The sequence below is a fragment of the Protopterus annectens genome, chromosome 3.part0, assembly GCF_019279795.1.
Source record: "Protopterus annectens isolate FY-2018-M chromosome 3.part0, PAN1.0, whole genome shotgun sequence".
NCBI lineage: Eukaryota > Metazoa > Chordata > Ceratodontiformes > Protopteridae > Protopterus > Protopterus annectens.
Genome location: NC_056731.1, coordinates 891,885,141 through 891,906,612, shown reverse-complemented (window position 1 = coordinate 891,906,612; position 21,472 = coordinate 891,885,141). Strand labels below are relative to the sequence as shown.

At 40.6% G+C, this 21,472-nt stretch overlaps 1 protein-coding gene across 1 annotated transcript in view; it reads left to right on the top strand.

Annotated features, from left to right (window-relative positions):
* Positions 1-638: 638 nt before the first annotated feature.
* Positions 639-21,472, top strand: part of MYO10 (myosin X) — a 566,410-nt gene continuing 545,576 nt past the window's right edge. Inside the window, exons 1-2 of the mRNA XM_044065222.1 lie at positions 639-763; positions 17,619-17,737. Coding sequence (XP_043921157.1) covers positions 640-763; positions 17,619-17,737 — 243 coding nt within the window. The 5' untranslated portion in view covers position 639. The remainder of the gene's footprint in view (positions 764-17,618; positions 17,738-21,472) is intronic.

Here is a 21,472-nt window from a genome sequence, read left to right as displayed (position 1 = left end):
CACGGGTTATGGGCATGGACTGCAAAATGGGAACTTGTGGATACTGCGTACATACTGCCCTTCTGACCCCCTTCTTACCCTAGTGCAAAGTGACAAAACAAGTCAGACACCCATGACATGCACTGCTTTCAACAGTGCACTTATAAATATAAAAAATGAGGATAAGTGTATTTAATCTCTGTTTTACATTTAGTATACTAGAAGATGTGGTAACTGTATGAATGAAGCCTGTGTTAAAAACGGTCAGAGAATGAATATTCACAATGGATATTCACCATGTCACTGTATAATCTGCTGGCTTGTCACTCAGCACTGTCAATCGTGTAGGCCACGCCCATTCCTGCACGAAAATTGTGGTGGGGTAATGTTCTAATACAAAGCCGCCACTTCAACTCCTAATATAAGAAAACAGTTACATCTCCTGTTACTAAATTAGAATTGTGTTTAGGTCACTTTAAGCTATATCCCCATTAGCAACTTGTTAAAGTAGTGAAAGTAGTGTGATGTGTCAGACTTGACTGCTGTTATGCTATTGAGTAGCTTTTTTGCATACACAGGCCATTTATATTGAGCATGTGCTACAAGACTGTGCAGTTGGTACTAATGTAACTATGTAATGGTGCTTCTTCACAGACTGCTATGGAAGTAATGCAGTTCAGCAAAGAGGAGATAAGAGAAATTCTAAAACTGCTGTCTGGCATATTGCACCTTGGAAATATTGAATTCATCACTGCTGGCGGGGCACAAGTTTCCTTTAAAAATGGTGTGTAGAATTTTTTTGCATGTTGATAGGTTTATCTGGTGAATTTTTTTGCATGTTGTTAGTTTATCACTGCTTAAGCATGCATTTGTCTGTAGTTTACTAATATGTTTTGCTTTTGTTCATTATTTAAATGGCAGTAATGACATTGTGCATATTATCATTAGATATTATTTAACCTTGGGCAAACTGTAAAGTATGCAGTCTTATAGTAAGTGACACACCAAAGCTATCTCACAGAGTGTCTGATGACCATTCATGTGCTGTTGTGTTTATTGGGAGATGCATAAATGTAATCTTTAGTATTGATGACCGCAGAATACGTACTGACTGCAGAATGTGGTTGTTAATCACATCTTAAGTTTTTTAACAAACTCTTTTTAGTGTAGGTAGAAAACCAGACAAAGATGTACAGATGGGTGGTATATTCAAAAACAATACATTTGCCTTTATAAATTATTAGTAAAATGTTAAATTGTAATCCTTGTCTAAGGCATTTTAAGTAAATTTTTACTGTTTTTCCCCCACTTCCTGTTGATCATCAGATCATGTTAGTCAATCCACTCATTTGTTCCCTCTTCACTGAGGGGGGCAAGAGTTGGCCATGAGGGGCCATGATTAAGGTAGCTATCAGAGGTGGTTTGAAAATTTTCTTGTTGTGTCCTAAGTTATGTTCAGCTAAACAGCAACATGCTATGGGCTGACTATGCTGGACTTGTTTCACTTCCTGTACGGACTTCGCAAGCAGTCAGCCTCGTCCCTTCCCTAAAGCATGAGAAGAAGTTTTACCCATCTTCACCAGAGAAATCACTCTTCCGTTTGGGCTGTCTGAACGCACATAATCCTCTTCTCTGGGAGATGTGAATGGGCCATGCTTCACTCCTGTCTCAGTTCCAGGGCAGCTAATTGAATTTCATTCATCTGGCTTGTAGTTAATACTCTTTCCATTTGCTCCATGGAGCCAGGCACAGATTAAAGTTTTACTATAAAGATAAAAATATATTTACTTCAGTGTGGAGCCTAAGTACTTGGATTCTTAAAGCCTGCCACTTAAGGAACTGCTTTGCCTTGTTTATCTTTTCTTAATCAGAGGAGACTGCAAAAGTGTAAGTGTGTATGCTTGTGTGCCCGCATGTGTGCCTGTATAGGTTGTGAAGTGATTCTTATTTTAATATTTCAAGCTGAAATACGTTATGCCTCTTTGAAGTGTTATAGGCACATTAGTAATAATTTTCCTGACTTACAATGAAGTTGGAAACATAATTATGGGCATTTTAATGTAGTAAATATTAAAAAAGTGCATTGCTCACTGCTGTATATTTTTATTTAAAATAAATTTATTACTAAGCCATACAAGACAAGGGAAATATTATGCTGTTATTATGCCAGTCTGTTGCCATAGGCTAAATTAACAGTCATTAAGTAAACTCTTGGGCAGCACAGTGACTCAGCATAGTGAATAGCATTGTGTCGTCATAGCAAGGGGTTCTCCACTTTATTTCCCAACCAGGGTACCTTCCTGCAGTGTGCAGAGTCTTTGTCGTTCACGTGAGCTTTCTGCAGGTACTCTGGTTTCCTTTTGCATCCCAAAAAATGGAGTAGGTAGATGGGGAACTCCAAATTGTCTGTAGGTGTTTACAATATATGCTAGTAAAGTGCTTACTAGACAAGTAGGTAAACAGAAATAGACTAAACTATGTGGATGGTATTTGGCACTTCACGGTGTTAGTAGAGGAGTCATATGTGATTCTTCAGATTTAGATGAATGAAACACATTACACTAGCACATACTGGGTGATATTCATATGTATTTCAAATGTTATCATTTTAGGAAATAGAATAAAACAATCTACCTTGAAGATCCTTATGTAAAGGACACAATAACATGGGAGGGAACTTGGCAAACCCTTCCTAAAAATTGCCCTTTATGTTCAGCTGGTGTAGCTGAGGAAGCTACTTGTTTGGGTAACTTCTGCTTTCCCCTCAATTTACAGCAGTGGCTCTGTCTCATATCGTTCCTCCATTAATATTACCAACTCCTCAAACCTAGGAGGATTCTTTTTTTTTCAACTTTTGGTAATTACTCTTTGAACTACTAGCATAATCAATTAAAGCAGCATTTCTTTGTGCTTAAGCCCAAGACCCTTCCCTGGTTTGCCCAACATAAACATGAATGGAGTCCACTCATCTTTATCAGGCCATAGAACATTTACGCAAATATGAATTTATTTTTTGCAGTCTGCTAGCTTGGTATACCTCCAAAATATATGATGTCACATTTCCAAAGAACAATCAGGACATCTCCAGCAGTCACTGGTAACTTTAGGATACATTTGCCACAAGCTGTTTATTGTATAAAATATTTGTGAAGAAATTTCCACACAAATATTACAAACTTATCGGTGTGCATTGCACTTCTTATGAGAGACTACACAGCTGTCCATTGTCCAGATAGTAATCTTTTACCCATAGCTCTGGTCTAAGCCATTTCACCCCTTTGCATGGCAGGTTGTCCTGTAGAACAAACTCCCCTGTGTTGCCAGTGTTTCATTCATCACGTTTAATTATTCTGATTATATTCATCCTCCCTTCTTGAAGAGGCTCAAGGATAATGCTTCACGTACATGGTGTTTTATCACTGTAGCTGGTTCATCTATAGATATTGGAACCATCAACCTTTTAAACTGAGCTACAGATAACTTGGGAACCTTTTCTCCCCATAAATTCCACTGCCTTTTCCTTCATGGATTTAATCTCACCACACTTCTGCAAAGATTGAAGTAGTTGCATGTAAACATCATCAGAATGTAGGCAAGTTCATTTGCAAATTGTATGCAAAGCTCCTTTTCCAAACAAACCATTATCTCAATATTTTTTTCTCTGTGTGCTCTGTGTCTCTTTGTCTTTCTAATGCTCCTGTATCTCTCTTCTGCTCCTTCTATTCCAGCCAAGCCTACCCCTCTATAAAGGCAAAATCTCATAACTTCACACCTTTGGCGTGTACTTCCTTATTTCTGATAATCTCTTTTTAAATTTGCCCAACAGTTTTGATCAACTGTCCGGTTCTACTTCTGGCTCACAAGTCCTCTAACAGTTGTGTTATTTTGCCTAACAGCCGATTCTGAAATTGAGTTGCCGAAGTAATTACTAAACCCTCTAGTGCGTTATTCTGACCTTTTTAACCAAAATTTATTAAATTTATCATTTCCAAATTATTTTAATTCCCCATACAAATTCAGTCAAGAATGAAAAAGAAAACAAGCAAGCAAAAAAAAAAAAAGAAAGAAAAAAGCTTCTGTAACATAAACATTCTGTAAATTTCATCCTTTTCCCCAGTATTGTTACACTAGGCTTTCATCACCCACCTCCATCCAGAGAGAAAGAATAAAAGAAACTAAATCACTCTTCCTTCTCTTCAACACCCCATTTTCTTTGGAATTTCACTCTCTCCTTTGCCTCTAGTTTCCTCCCCTCTTGTTTCACTTCTCTTTTAGTTATAAACTGTACTTTATCCACTTCACAAGAATCCATTTTCTTCCATTTTTTATTGTGATTGCCTTTTCTACCACTGTCTTTAACAATTATATTTTTCTGTTTTTTTAACCATAACCCTCACTAAAATCAAGAGTAATTTCTTTGCCAATATTATCCCCCCATATAAATAAAAACAATCAAAAAAATATATTTAGCCCCCCCCCTTATCTTGCATAAGTTTGGTAACACCTCTTTTAAAACCTTCAGTGCTTCACAGTCCCCCCCCCCCCCAAAAAAAAAAACTGTGACCATGTCCCTTCCTCATTCCTGTGTCTCCAACAAGTACAATCACTGATAAGAAACATGCTAGCTAGCCTTCTTGAGGTGTAAAAATATTTATGCAGCCAACTCCATGCAAAAAGTTTAACCTCATGCAACTTGAAGATGTTCCATGGAAGTTTTATAATGTCATTCCATTTCTGGTATGTAATCATTTCTCACAGTTCCCTCTTCCAGTCATTCTTATTTTTTTTGTTACCCTTTGTGTACTTTGTTGCAGCCACCTTTTTTCCAACTCTTAAGTAATCCCACCATTTTTGTACTTTCCAATCTTCTGTGCTGTGTCACCTGTATTAATTCCTGTACTTTGACACTTACGCCATTTTCTGTTAATTGTACTCCATCTTAGTTTAATTCCTTGAAATTCCCACTCATTATGTTCTGCCAGGTCAAATTCTTAACTTTTAAGTCTCTCTCCAAGTAATAGTTGGCCGTTTCTTTCCCTGTCACCAGTTAGCTGAGACACTGTCTTTCTCCTTTCTAGTCCTAACGATTGCAAGCACCCTCTCTGCAACTTTCTCTGTTTTCTTGCCAAATCTTTCAAAATTCTTTCTGCATTTGCTTTATCTAGTACAGTTCTATGCCCTCCTCTGGGACCTCTATCAAAACTTCTGTCATGTCTCCTACCGACCTTAATTTTTCTCTCTCCCTGTATTAGCACCAGTTTCCAATCTATCCTCCCCAAAGTGACAGTATCCCCTCCTGATTTATAGGCTGCAGAAGGGATACCACTTTCTGCTCTTGAAGTTTTGATTTCTGATCAGGCCTACCTTTCTTCTCACATTTTCTCTATCTCATTCCCTTCCAGTCCATGAGCTTTGTATATCTTCTGGTAATATTCCCTAAAACCGTCTAATATCTCCACTTGTTGTACTTGCTTCTTCTCTCTTATCCCATCTCCTAATTCATATAGTCATCTCTCTGCCTTCTGCTGTCATAATCTCACTGCTAAAGCCTTTGTTGCTTTAAACAAGGCTTTAAAAAAAGTTTCTACACTGCTATGCTTTTGTCCCAGGTCTTTTTATCTTCCCATCCCTGTAGTTTCTTCCTTAAATCTCTCTTTCTCCCTCCCTCCCTTTCAAAACCCCCAGAACTTCTGTTCTTCTGCATGTCAGTTCTATCCAGCATTGTAAAACCTTCCTTCTGTCTTTATCCTGTCCAATTTGCTGCTGTTGTAAAGAAAATTTAGTATCACAACCCTGTCCTAGGTAGTATCTACAATATGTTCATCTAAGACTTTGCTAATTGTATCTTTTTACCACTTTCTGCTCTTTTTCATCATTCAGCGAATGTGCTAGGACTCTCCAGTGTCTTTCTAACTTAGTCTCTTTACCTATCTCTATCCTATCCCCTATCATGATATGACCAGAGTCAGAGGATCAGTTGATTACTTTCTTGATCCCAGAAATATGTTCCCTGATCACATAACTCCAATTTATCCCTAACCAAGTGTTGCATCTCACCAAGAAAAAGGTACATCTCCCCCTGTAATCCTAACAAATGGTGCTTCCATAGTGTCTACCCAACTGAAAATCTGCAAAAAGTCTTTTACTTCCCTGTTCAATTTTCTCACCTTTGAGTCTTGATTACATTCCCTCCTTGTTAGCCACATTATTACAGTTAACTAAGATTGCCAGTCCTTCATGAAATCATACCAGAGCACACAACAGACCTCTTAATTCTCTTTCCTGCGCCTTTGGGGGTATATACACAATGAGAGAATGGTAACCAGTGTACATTCACTCTTCCTCTTAATGCTGCACATCTCTCCTTTGTGTCTTCTATTGTGGCTTGTATGTAAAAGGGAAATTACTTTTTCATCAAAATAAATACTCCTCTTGCGTCTTCCTCCAGGAGTAGCTTGCCACCAATGTATAACCACATAGCCTCAGTTTACTGTATTTTACTGAAATGTGTCTCTTGCAGTGCTAGGTGTTGGATGTTCTTTGTAGTCAGTGTTGCATTGCTGATTCTTGGTGCTTCCTTGTCATGCAGAAGCTTGACATGTGATGACCAATGTCAGGGCATCATGGTATAAGAAGGGTGTCCACTTGCACCATATTCATTTTTTTCTACCCATGCAGTCCGATGCACTTCATGTGTGTTCAGTATGCTGTCTATCCATCAGTCGTCTCATGTTTCCAGAGATCCTTTTCAGCTTTCAGTCAGATAATTACCCCACTGAGGAAATTTCTGTATTAATTTAATGTTCAAAGAAGTAAACCATTGCTTGAAGTGTAGGAAGCAAATCCTGCGTAAAGATTTTACTTGATTTGTCTGTTCTGCTTGGGGCTTCAGCATGATTTCTTTAACTGTCCTGATACAAAATTCCATGCAAAAACCCTCAAACATAGGGCCAAGGTACTTGCCAGCCATATGAAGTCATCATCTTTGGCTTCCTTGGTGACATCACAATTCACAGCTACCACAGGGCTTCTGCAGAGTTTAGCATCTGCTAACATCATTCCAAAAACAAGTCAAAAAGGCTAAGGACCCTGATGTTTTTTGAAAAAGCTCCAGCTACTGTTCTTAAGCTGACCGATAACCTAGGTGAGGCACCTTGTCTCCGGACCAGCACCTTCCAGACCTGAACCCTCTGGTGCGGTCCCCTGGGAGGCCACCTTATCTTCCAGCCTATCTTTGAATGCTAACATGGTTCACATGTTGGTTGGGTCTGAGCTTCCAAGGTCTGCATGGTGTCCATTGAGGGAGACTCCTTTTCATCCCTGACTGCTGAAGTCACAACTGAAGTTGCGGTTGGATGACCACATCTAGTGTAAAACGGGCAACCAAACCAGTAAGAATCACTTTATTTGCTTTGCCACTACCTGTGACCACCTGTACTCCGACCAAAGCCCAATACCAGTAACACAGGAGGTAATGGCTTTCATGAAATCTGGATAAACCATCTCATTCATCCCCTTCTTAGGCCTTTCCATCTAAAAGGAGTAGGGAAGTAGCTTTTTCTGGAAGAGGAAGATTTCTCTAGTTCTGAGTATGAGGAGGAATTGTCTTTGTTTGCACACTTACTGGATACTACCTCAAAATTTCCCAGACTCGGACTCAGATGACACACTACCCTCTACCTCTCCCCTGAGTACCTCTCTTTTGGGGATACCCTACTTAGAATGAAGGAGGCTTTCAGTTGGGAAAGTAAGCAGTTCTTCCAAGCCCAGACCCACTGTAGGGAACTCCTAAGTCTACTTTCACCCAGACCACTGGCTGTTCCTCTAGTGAATGTTGTTATTAGATGATGTCTTCAAAGACTACATATCTCAACACCCTGACTTGCTACCCCCTTTCGGAGGAAACCAGGCAGGCTTTACAGAGTGCCGGAAACACATAAGCATCTTTATAAAAATCCTAAGGCTCATCCTTCTGTTGTCTCCACTGAATCTACAAAGGTGTATCTAAAGGGCCAGCAAGACATCCCCTGCCTAATAACATTGAAAGAAGATTACTCCTCACAGTGAGAGCTTTGAATTGCTGATTCCATAAGCTTAAGTACCTTAATTAACTTCAAGAAAAAATGCTAGCTAAAGTGAACTCTATTGCAAGTAGAACCTTATCCAAAGAAATCCAGGAGATAACCATAGAAGCTTTACAAGTCTCTAGACACTCCTTATAATATGGCTATGATGCCTTAGATGCTTCTTGCGCTGAGCAGCTGCCACAGGCTTTGTCATCTGCTGACATGCATGACTCAGGACCAAGCCCCTGTCAGATCAGGTAAAGACTGAACTACTAGATGGCCCCATTGGACAAGAAATTCTATTTTAGTCCACCAACTGATCAAATATTTGAGAAACTAGACAAAAAAAGGAAAGCAAATGAAAACTGTGAAAGAATTTTAGCTGTTTACTGTAGGAAATACTTTTCAAAGTCTTTGCTTTCCCAAGCCTAGACAAGACCTGGGAAGCCTTAGGACATGGCAAACAGAGCAAATCTGAAAGAGCAGGGGGCTCCAAGGAACCCATCCGAGGCCAAGAGTAACTGTGAATATGTTATATCCCTCCTTCCCTTACCCCTTCCTGTCCCTTCGAGACCTCTAACAGGAAGACTGTCGACCTTCCAAAACCAATGGAAATCCATCACCAGGGACCAATAGGTCTTCAACACTACAGAAAAGGGGTACTGTTTTCAATTAAGAGAAATTCTGCCATTCTTTGGCATTCCAAAACCACCAAAAGAGCAAGAAAGTCTCTTACCACCTGTCCTCAGGGAGCTACTTCACCAACGATCCATCCAGCATGTTCCTCCAGGACAAGAAGGGAAAGACTTCTACTCAAGGATTTTTCTAGTCTCAAGAAAAGAGGGCACTTGAAGACTTATCTTGGACTTCTCAAAGCTAAACAAGTTCCACAACATCCTATAATTCAAAATATTTACATTGGAAAAATTAATGCCCTTAATCTACCAAGATGCCTCCATGGTCACCATAGACCTAAAGGATGCTTACCTCCAAGTCCCCATATCAGACAATCACAAAACGTACATACAGTTTGTAGCAAATTACCCCAATTTTCAGTTCTGTGCTTTACCAGTTTGATTGCCTACTGCACCATGAGTTTTCACAAAATGCTTTGCTCTTCTAATAGTACGTTGCAGAACTCGAAGTCCATATTTACCTTTTCTTAGATGACTCTCTTATTCAAGGAAGTTCCACTTCAAAGACCTTGGATGCCTTACAAATCATTGTAGACTGTTTTTTAGAAAATAGGTATTACCCTAAATCTTCAAAAATCGTACTCTCCCTTAAATAAAGATCCTCTTCCCAGGAGCTGTCATATACTCGGTTCAACAGAAAGCATTCCTTCCCCAAGACAAGATTGTGTTCTATACAGGCTACCTGACAAGTCTGCTTCAAAGCAGAAAATCACTGCAAGAAATTATTGAGGATACTGGGTACATGGTATCATGCATCCTTATGATTCCATTTGCAAAACTACATATGGTGAAACCGATTTGTAAAATAAATGTTTGGGAACAGCACTCCCAACCCCTGGAAATGCTGCTGCCCCTCCTCCCAAGCCTGAAAAGTGAACTGCTCCAGTGGAATGACACCGTGCAAAAGAACCAAAGTTCACTCTCACAGAAGCAGACAAGACTGTTATTACAGACAGCTGAGACATAGCTTGGGATGCCCACTTAGGTCCCCTGAAGGTTCAGGGCATTTGGTGTCCATAGCAAAGGAAGTTGTACATAACCCAAAAGGAGTTACTATTAGTTTATATGACCATAAAAGCCTTTCAACAAAAAAGGGACACTATAAATCTGGACAGATACCTCCACTTATGTGATACATAAATAAACAATAGGGAACTTTGTCCTATCCCAGTGCAGCCTTGCTAGGAAAATGTAGATGCTGAGCTAAGAGATGGGGCTAACCCCCACAGCCTCTTATGTTCCAGGCCAGAGCAATATTCTAGCAGATTCTCTAAGCAGGGACCTTCTATTCCCCAAACAAATGGATGTTTAAAAGAGAGATCTTCTTGGATCTGACCATATGGTGGAGAGAATCCCCTCAGTAGACCTGTTTGCCTTTCTAGAACACAACAGACAAGGAGCTTTGAAGATGGATGCATTCTCCTTCATATGGACAAAGTGGTCTCTGCATGCATTCCTACCCTTGCCTCTGCTTCCCAAGGTGCTAACAAAAAATAATCAGGGCAAACAGACCCAGCATGATTCTAGTGGCCCCCTTCTGGCTGAGGCAACACTGGTTCTCCCACCTGCAGATGCTCTTTGAGGGGAGATTTTGCACCCTACAGCAGGAGAAAGATCTCTGAAGCCAAGTCAAGGGGTCTGTCTTCAATATCCACAAAACCACCCTCAAGTTAACAACATGGGGGACTGGTTTTTGACACCCTATGATGGCATCTTATTCCAAGGAGGTGCTCTCCATTCTAAGGGAAGCAAGAAAGCTCAATACCAGGAAATCATACCTGTCAAAATGGAAAAGATTTTGCACCTGGTGTCACAACAATAGCACTGATCCTACTCCAGAAGGCATTAGCTCAGTCTTGCAGTACCTGTCAGGCCACCTTACACTAGGTCTTTCCTGTTTCAGTGTAAAGGTACATGCTTCTACAATTTCAGCTTGCCTGAACCATGCTCCACCTATCTTCTCACACCCCTATGTGAAACTTTTTCTAAAAGGGTTGTTTCACTTGAGATCACCCAGAAGGAATCGCATTCTGACCTGGGATCTAAATTCTGTCTTTTGAACCTGCGAACACTGCTTCTGTAAAGATGCTGCCATGGAAGAACACCATTTCCCATAGCTTTGACTACATTTAGGAGAGTTTCTGAACTACAAGTCCTCATGTGGAAAGAACCTTTAACTGTATTCCACAGGGATAGGGTCACCCTCGGAGCAAACCCAAGCTTTATGCTTAAAGTGGGGTCTATATTATATCATCGAATGCTTAAAAAAGCAAACGCTGATTGATCGAACTTATTTTCGCGAAACTGCAAAATGTTGAAGCAGCAGAAACTTTTCCTAGGGAAAGAATTTGGTTGTCCGTTTCTGTTGCTTCAGTATTTTCAGTGTTATGGTGGAAAGTTACCGGTCGAATTCAGATAAGTGTGCGATTGTGTGGATGTGAATGTTAGGGTGATTTAGGTGAGTTAGGGTTAAGGCTCGGGTTAGGTGTGTGTGTGATTGAGTGGACATGAGGGTTAGGGCGGATTTAAGTGAGTTAGGGTTAGGGAGCGGGTGAGGTGAGTGTGCGATAGTGACAGACCTTAGGGTTAGGGTTTGGGTTAAGGTAAGTGGGTAGTTAGTGGTGTGTGCATAGTTTAGTGTAGGGTTAGGTATCAGATTTTAGGTGTATGTGTGTGGATTTCTGTTTGTTTGGTGTGCTTGTGTTGTGTGTATGTGTTTTGGAACAGCGATTTTTTTTTTCCCCTGGGAAAAAAATCGCTGATCTGACAGTTCGAGATTGTAAGCTTTCACTTAAGTTAGGTTGATCAATCAGCGTTCGCTTTTTTAAGCGTTCGATGATATAATATAGACCCTTAATCAGAAATTACTTTAAACCCAGACTATCCAGCTGCTAGATTTGTACTCAAGTCCACAGAACAGGGCAGAGTAAGTCCTTCATTCCCTGGATGTGCACAGCAAATCAGGCACTGTCTAGATGGGACAAAGCCCTAATTGAGCAGAGCAACTGCTGGTGGTTTTCCCAGAAGGTAAACCGGGCAAACCTGTCTCCAAGCAAACCACCTTCAAATGGATAAATAACTGCATTAAGTTCTGTTACTCACACAATGGAAAGGATTTATCTGGGCATATTAAAACCCACTCCACCAGATATGGGGTGAATACCACTGCTTTCCTCAAAGGAGTTCCCACCCAGGCCATCCTAGATGTAGCTACATGGAACTCTGTGCACACCTTCAAAAAACACTATAATTTAGGCAATGTGTGCAGGGCTAGAGTAGGTTTCACTTCTGCCATCCTGCGAAATCAGGTGAACCACCACACAGTTTTTAGCTTTGTGAGTCCATCCAAGAATCAGTACTGCAACATTGATTATGAAGAATATAGTACAGGTGTGTCCCATGTACCATAATTGTAGATGTTTGAGTAGATCGGTGTTGCAGTACATACTACCACTTTTCATCCCCTCTATCTTCTGACCTCTAGTCCCCCCCCCCCTTTCCTGGATGCAAGGAGTTAGAGGAGTTCTCTGCAGGTAGTCCTATTATCTCCTGTACCCTTGTCTGCCTCCTATGAATTTCCTCCGTTTCACTTCCATTCAGACAACTGGGGAAGTCGTGTTGTCCTCAGGCATTAGACTGCTTGTTCACCTCTTAGAAAACCTGAAGATTGTGATGATGGATACCTTTCTTATCCACTGATGTCCAGATGTTGGTCTTTGGATATCCTTCGGCTAAGGATGACATAAAAAGACTCTGGAAATGGTCAGGGGTTTTTGCATGGCAGGAAGACCCAAGAATCAGTACTGCAACACTGATCTACTCAAAATATGTACAATTATGGCAAATGAGACACGACTGTACTTTCTGCACATATGTGGCAGCTTTCTGTCCCTTTTAACACTACTCCCCTACCTGTATATAGACATAAACTGAATAAAATAGTGAGTCTCATTTTTTCCATCCTTACAGTTTCTGTGGTGAAACCCCATGTCATCCTGTATTTTTCTCAAATATTGCTCTATACTTTCTTGCTGTATACTTTTATATGGATATTTATTTCCAAAACTTATTTCTAACTGTATTGCCTGTACTGTTTCTACCCCAAAAAATAATAACCTCATACACTCTCCAAACTATATACATATATAGAGCCTATGGCTGGAAATGTTGAGTACTACTTCTCCCTTCCACTTTTAAGTATGTCCTTGCCATAATTGTGACAGTGCAAACAGCATTTGAGTTTCCTTGCCAACTCCGTTCTCCTTTTCATATCTGCTCCCATATCTACTCAAAGCCTCAACTACCCTTCTACTTCCTTTACTTAACCCCCTCCAGGTTTACCCTTTATTTTCGGTACTCAACTTTAATTTTTACTTTTTTAACTTCAAGTTATATGTGTACCGATTCCTCAAGAAGATCAGTAGCACTCCCTTTCTCAAAACCAATGACTCTGGGTATCTACCTTTTCCTACTACTAATACTAATATTTCTCTCTATCCAATATGCTTCTACTCTGCTTGCCAAATCTGTTCCCCATCCGTTATATCTGTTTTCCCTAACTGTTGTGATACTTTCATAGTCTTCTAAACCACATTTCTCAACTGAACCAACTACAGCATGGAGATACAGCTGGCAGTCTAATACCCTAACATAGCAACTGCTTTATATGTGCTATGATTCAGGTCGGCACTGCTATATTATATATCCTCAACTTTAAATCCATCAATGTCGACTATTTAGACCTTGAGTGTAAGCCTGCATTACACTTCCCTGTGATCACTCTTTGCTGTAGGCCTGCTGTCAAAGCAGTTTACAACCACGTTTCCCCTTTTCACTGTTAGCAAACACACATCAGATTGCTCTGGACTTTCCCAGAGAAAAGTATTCTTTACCTTTAATTAATGCACCTTGTTTTTTTAAGTATTTTCATATGGTTCAAATATATATGCTCTACTACCCCTTCTTTGACGCACCTCTCAAAATTTTACCTACTGTCAAAGTGCTTAGCACCCCCCCCCCCACACACACACACACACACCAGAAGTAAATAGTGATTGGAGGACTTTAAATGGTTACAAAGCTGCCTTTGGTGTTTTCTGATGTCAGCTGTGCCCAGCAAAAAGACAATGTGCCGTCTTGATTCCCAGCTAAGGTTCTGAATGCTATTCCATTCAGATAATCCTCTCATAAAAATGACAGTCTCTTTCTCCATCCTTTTCCTGGACTCTGATCAGTCTTGTATTCCTACATGTCATTTGATCTTCCAGGTGTTCTAATTTTGCTTCCAGTGTCTTGTCCTGGACTGACATCTAGTGTGTGTGTGTGTGTGTGTGCATGTATATATACATTTTTTTTAACATCTGTACATGAGTACACATCCAGAAAAAATTACAAAGATTTTTTCATGCATTATAAAGTTCTGATTTCTGTCTTAACAATTATTTAGTTTATAGTTTGTTCAAATCCTGCCTTCCATGATGTCTCGCTCCTCCTCCTCAACATTATTCGTAGGTAGGTACTAGGCTATCAGCCCTAGGGCCCATACAAGCCTAGCCAAAAAATGTACCCTGGCTTTCGCCACCCAAGAAAATAATTTTCCTGTGCCCCTGTCGAGCAGAGCCACAGAAGTGATCCCCGGGGTGAATTTCCCATCATTCTGGAATTATTTTCCCAGTTGCCATTTATTTCTGTGTATTTTGCTCTTGCCCTTTTCTAATTATTGCCTGTCTTTTACAACTTTCGGTAATTCTGTTACAGTTGGTTTTGTTTTTGATTCTCATTTTCTAGTAATTGCTTTTGGCAGTTAAACTTAGTATGACTGTGTCTAGGCAATTCAGTATTTGTATCCTAGCTCAAAAGAATCGTTTCCTTAGTTAAAATAACTTACTACACCAGTGTTTCTGACAAAGGACCTTGTAGGGAATTTCTAAAATGTATCAACTTGTTGTATTCCCAAAAAACATGTTCCCAGGTACCTCTCTTTCCCATTTCCCCTCAACAGTTCCTGTGTATCTGTGAAAAAATTATCTGAAGCCCACTGGTGGTGTAAAATACCTGTGTGAGCACTTCCATTCAAAAATCCTAAACCTTCTAATTTTTGTTGCATATCTAGGTTCATAGACTAACTGCCCTTGAGGGCCATTTTAAACCTAGCCAGTTTCCCTTTTTGTTATCGAAATAACCTATCTTGAAATTTCCCATACCCTTCCAATGGTCAATAGTAATGTGTTACCTAAAAAGAGAATAACAGTGATCTTATCATAGATAATTTGAGGGGACCCATGCATGGAATAAAGCATTTAGGTGCTGCCTCTGTCCATTAATAGTACATGGAGCAGTCCCTTGGTAAATTTTCTGTGCCCCATCCATAGGTCTAAGTTGAAAATAGACAGGGATGAACTTTGGTTTATATTGAGGGGGAGTCTGTTCCACAGCAGCGACAGTACTTTGGTAACATAAAACTATCCTGTCATTATTTCTTTGTATGTTGACTTTCTATTCTCATTTTCCAGACTTTTCTAACCTCTTCTGATTGATTATTATAGTTATCATGCATTGTTGTATATGCCCTGCTGATTATCCCTTTTTTACTTCTGCTTCTATTCTAGACTCAACTGTAGACTTGACCAGAGCTGGTCTTTCATTTAACACTACCCTATCCCTTTCTCTCTGCCTATACTCTTTTATCAGTCCCTCGTATGGAAGGCAGTCTCCAACCCATAGTCCAAAATGCTGCTTGAAATTATGTCATTCTGACTTTTCTTTCCGTAATTATATTTCCGCCTTTGCTAATTTTCTCCAATAAGTTCGAACTCTCTCTTACCTAATTTTTGTGCCCGTACTTGCAGTCAGCCCTTTTGGGAAAATCTCCTTTCACCATTCCCTTATTGGCTTAATTCTTAAAGTATATAATATTCTGTATGGTTGTTACTATTTTCCTCAATGGCCTGCACTCAGTATCCTACTGTCTCTTTATTTCATGAATATCTTTTCTTTTGTGTGTACAGACTTCTGTTCAGACTTCATAAGGTATTCAGCAAAGTTGATCTCTATATTGTCAAACTTAGCCAACCCTTTAGAGAAGGAAGGAAGGAAGGCTGATGATTCCCATCATTTACTTTCTGCACTTCCAGATGGAGTGAATAGAGATTCACTGCACCAATGGATACAACCCATTGAGACTAAGTCATATTTTTAAAAACTGGGCATTGTTTTCTCCTCTTTTTAACAAAATGCCTTGCCTTCTCTTTTTATGTTCTTGCAGTTCAGCATTCAGATTCTAACTGCATGGCACTTCATAGCTGCCTGTAGTATTTTTAAGCTATTTCTTTTGACTGGGTGGAGAGGGGGTTGAGGAGGAGGAGAAAAACAAACTGGCTGAGTGTCTACCAGATCTGCCATTACTGGAAGTACATTGCTGCAATATTTTCATTATGTGTGAATGTGAATAAAGGGGTGTGTGCGTGTGTGTGTGTGTGTGTGTGTGTACTGCACGTTATATGTTTTGTATGTAAATAAATGTGTGTGTGTGTGTGTGTGTGTGTGTGTGTGTGTGTGTGTGTGTGTGTATATATATATATATATATATATATATATATATATATATATATATATATATATGGGTCTACTTTTTCTTATCGAAAGCTCATGCTTTTGAAAAGGAAAAGTACAACCCCATTTACATGAAAGTGCACTTAAAGGAAAGTGCACTTTTGCGATTACTGGTTCACCGAACTGGGAATAGCACCGAAGCACGCTACAGTGGGGATAAGGAATATACCTGTTTTCCCCACTGTAGTGCGATCTCAGCGTTAGTATATATAAAGTAGTGGGCGTGTGGGAGGCTGCAGGGGGTCTTGCCCCCATGCAAAAAATGCCTTTGTAGTGGGGTTTTGTTGTTGTTGATTACTGGTTCAGTGACCCGGTAGTCCCGAAAGTGCACTTTCGCATAAATGGGGTCGTTCTTTTACTTTTCGAAAGCATAAGCTTTTAAGAAAAAGTAGACCCATATATATATATATATATATATATATATATATGTATGTATGTATGTATGTATGTGTGTGTGTGGGTGGGTGTGTTTAAAGGTAACTATAGTTATAGGTCTAATCTTTTATGTTATATGTCTTCTTTGTATGCATTTGTTTGTGTATACACACACACACACACACACACACACTACATAAAATATCTTGGAATTTTGAGAAGATGCTGGCTTATAAAAATGTGCATGTGTGTATAAAGGTAACTATAGATATAGTTCTAAATGTTATATATTTTCTTCTTTGTATACATTTGTGTGTATATGCATGCAAACACAAAATGCATAAAATATTGTGATAATTTGACAAGTTGCTGGCTTATAAAGTTTTTTTGAACTCTCACTTAACATAATGAAAATTGTATTTGCTTTCTTTTCTCACTGATGACACTGATTTTTTGGAATACTGCAGTTGATTCAACTGTGTGTATAGTACCAGTTGTCCTTGGTGCCTTCATGCCTTATGTCCATTTTGCATGTGCTTCCTTCTTGCAGGCTACTGTTGACAGAACTGCATGGGCAGAGCTAGCCTTGAGTCTCTGTCAAGGGATGTAGTGTAATGCTACATACTAAGATGTATTAGGTGCTGGGCTTGTTACTCTAAATTGGTTGTTTATATCACAGAGAGTTTTAAAACCCCTGGGCTAGCAAGTCCTGCCTGCATCATAACTGTTGTGCTCTTGATTCATGTTTTGTGACCTTAAGTGCATCATCTGTGCTGTTGGCCCAGCTGTCACTGCAAGTGAGTAACCTGAATAGAAGTAAAATGCCTGATGTAAATGAAAAGTTTAATTAAGCAGTCCTGATTATGTGATTCACACATTCATTTATATTTAGCTTTAGGAAGAGCTGCCGATCTGCTTGGGCTGGACTCAACACAGCTAACGGAAGTTCTTACACACAGATCCATGATACTCAGGGGAGAAGAGATCTCTACTCCACTTACTGTGGAGCAGGTACAGACAGATGCCATTGACGAGTTTGCCTTTTTGTCATTAAGAAACATGTGAAATAGTTTTATCAGTGTTGCATTATGCAGGCTTCTTAAAACAAAGCAGAGCACTTAACTGTATTATGTATATCAGCCTGTATGACCTCTACTTGTGAGTGCTGGTAATCTGTTTCACCACGATGTTCTTCATGTTTCACTGTTGTAGTCATCACATTTGGGTTATCTGCCTGCAGGTAGCCCTCAGTCGGACTGAATACCATAGCCTTGGGATTTCTGCATGGGATGCTGTCGCTTCTTCCATGGTGTCAGTTCGTCAGTGGTGTAAAACATGCAGCAGACGCCATTGCATCAGTCTTCCTTGCCGTGCAGTGTCTGAAGCAGAAGCAGTTCACAAGTGCCAGTTGCCCGCCTCCTGAAATTTTAATTTTTCGAGTTTCAGACCTGAAGTCTTCTAAAAGATAAGTACCCCATTGGGGATCCTTTTTTCTTGCTCTAACCGATGTCAGAAAAAGTTAATAATTGTCTTGCCTGTGGAAAGCAAATACCTCACAGAGATTTTCATTCTTACTGCGTCACCTGTTTAGGCCCAGACCACGACGTTCCTCACTGTCGGTTTTGTGCCTTGTTCAACGCCTGAACTATTCGTCATCGGGAAATTTTTGTCACTAAATTCTTTCACTCTCGTTCTCCTTATTCTGAAATGGCTTCGATAATCCATCCGACTACCGATCTTCCAACAAAAGTAAGGATAAAGACAGCGACAGACCGCATAGGTCCAAAACTGCCAATGACACTTCCGTCAAGCTAGTTGCCAGTCCACCGGTACTCAGTGAGGTGCTTTCACAGCCCCTGATACCCGCTTCTACAGATTCGCAGGCCTCTACTGAGACACATTCGGAGTCCAGTATGCCACGAGATGCTTCTTCGACTATGTAACCTACGGATGTCTCTACCTTGGATGAGTCTGGAGCCGCTGTGCAGGCACCAGCTTCTGAGGGTGTATTCAGGCCTTTGATTTTCATATTAAACTGACTTCGTTCCAAACCAAAAGTACCGAATTTCTCAGGCCCAGAGTTCACACTACGCCTAGGAAACCGACAATCAAAGCACATTCTCAGGCCCACATGCCTCAGAAACAAATGCTTAGAATGGCTGAAGATCTTATTACTTTAATTAGGGGAAGCCAGCCTTCCCCCTCAAAAAGACCAAGAACTGATTTTCCTTCTGATTCTTCAGATCATGAGTCTGTTGACTCTGATCCTTCTGATTGCCAAGACATACCCTTATCTACCTATGCGGATTCTGATGCAGAGGATTCCATTCCCTCTGCTTCCCCACCAGAAGATTTTTCCTTTGGTGAAACCCTGCATACCCTTAGAAAGCATTTCCGCTGGGAGTGCCAGGACTACCCACAGTCCAAAAAGAGACTCAGGGAATTTTTAAACTTGCCTCAGCACAGGCCTCTAGCTATCCCTCCTGTTCTGGAAATTGTAAATGTCTTCTTGGAATCCAGCCTTACTCCTGATACTTTGGTCACAGGAAACCTGACTCCACAAGTTCCTCTTTAAGAGTCCTACTGCGGATCCAGAGACCATTTCCCAGTGACCGAAGGGCATTAAGGCTACAACAGCCAAAAAACCTACCCCTTCAGAGGGACTGTAGGGCTTTAAACAGATGGGGCAAGAAGGTATACACCTCTGCTACTCTTGCCATCAGGGCTTTAAATTGCCAGTTTCATATATTAAAGTATCAGCAACATATTATGGAGCTAATTAAACAGAAAATGATGTTGATTCCTGATTGTGCAGAATATAAAGATTTACAAGAGCTAATGCATTCTGCTAACCAAGTTGGAAAACATACTTTGAAATGTGGTTTTGATGCTTTAGAAGCATCTTGCAGGGCTGCTGTCACTGGGTCTGTACTTAGAAGGCATGCTTGGCTTAAGGAACAAATCTTGCCAGACCATGTCACAGCAAAATTGCTAGACGTACCATTAAATCAAGAACGCCTGTTTGGCAGTAAAGCAGAAGAATTCCTCAAAAAGATGGAGGAAAAAGCTAAATCTATGCAAACTGTTAAAGATTTCCTACATGTACAGCCACCTAGATTCAGTAGGCATTGGCCTTCTAAAAACTGGTCCTTTCCAGTCCCTCCAAGACCTTTTCAGTCCAAGCCCAGGGGCAGCAGACTACCAAGAATACAGTCTGAGAGTATGCAGAGATCTAAGCAATTGAGTGCTCCCACCTCTAAAACAGGGAGTAGTAATCCACCATCTTATGGTAAAAATTCGCAATGACTTATCCTTAACTCTTCCAAGCCTTGCCCAAGTACTTGCACCCTTAGGAGGAAAACTTGCCTTGCATGCAAAAAACTGTGAGTACATCACCCAGGACAGATGGGTCTTGAACATTATATCCCAGGAATACAGATTCTACTTCCACTCACTGCCAATCCCAAGCAGATGGCCAGACCTCCCCCCAAACCAGTGGGCAGAGGCCCAAAAGCAAATACTTTCTCTTCTCAGTATCAAGGCTATTCAACCTGTCCCAGCAGAGCAAAGGGGGCAAGGTTTTTACTCCAGACTGTTTCTGGTACCCAGAAAAGAAAACGCTTGGTGTCCTAGCCTGGATCTGTCTATTCTCAACACCTTCCTGGTGGTTCCAAGGTTCAAAGTGCTTACTCTCCAATAGCTGCTTCCTATGCTAGCCAAGGACTCCTGGCTAGCCACCCTAGACTTAAAAGAAGCTTATCTGCACATCCCCATAAGGGAATCTTGCAGGAAATATCTACGTTTCAGAGCGCACTATCAGTTCTCTGCACTTCCCTTTGGCTTATCTACTGTGCCCAGGGTATTCACAAAATGCCTAGCTCCAGCCATTGCATTTTGCAGGCAGAGAAAATTCAAATGTACCCATACTTGGATGATTGCCTGATTCGGGCGGACAGTCAGGAATTACTACTCCAGCACCTGACATTTGTAGAGAGACTTCTAACTTCAAAACCATCAACGAAAAGAAATCACATCAGGTACCCTGCCAACAGATTGTATTCCTGGGAACAAGCTCGAACACAACTTCCCAGATGACATTCCTCACCCCAGAAAAACAAATTTATTTGACAAACTACTTCAATCTACTGGCCACCAAAACCCAGCTATCTGCAAGAAAAATACTGCAAGCCCTAGGGTTCATGGCCTCTTGCATTCTACTAATTCTGTATGCAAGACTGCTTATGAGGAAACTTCAATGATACTTAAAAAGTCTCTGGTGTCAACATTCTCAGGACCTGGAAACAATGATTTCCTTGCCTAAGGACAGAGTTCCTTTGGTGGGCAGAGGCCTACTAACACAACAAAGGACTCCCTTTCAGTCAACCCCCTGCCACCCAAACCCTAACAACAGATGCATCAGACTATGCATGGGGAGCTCACATAGCAGGACAGTGATTTCAAGGCAAATGGAGCCCAAAGCAAATGCACCTGCATATCAGCCAAAAAGAAATGTTAGCTGTACAGAATGCTCTGACAGCCTTCAAACGCCTTATTCTTCCAGGGCAACTATTGATAACTGTGGTGTTGTCCATCTTTATGTGGTACATAAACAAGCAGGGGGGAACTCTTTCCTACCCACTCTGCAGGTTAGCCATGGCTCTGTGGAACACAGCCTTGAGCAATCAAGTGCACCTGCAAGCTCACTTCCTGCCAGGCAAACTAAATTCACTGGCAGACGACTTGAGC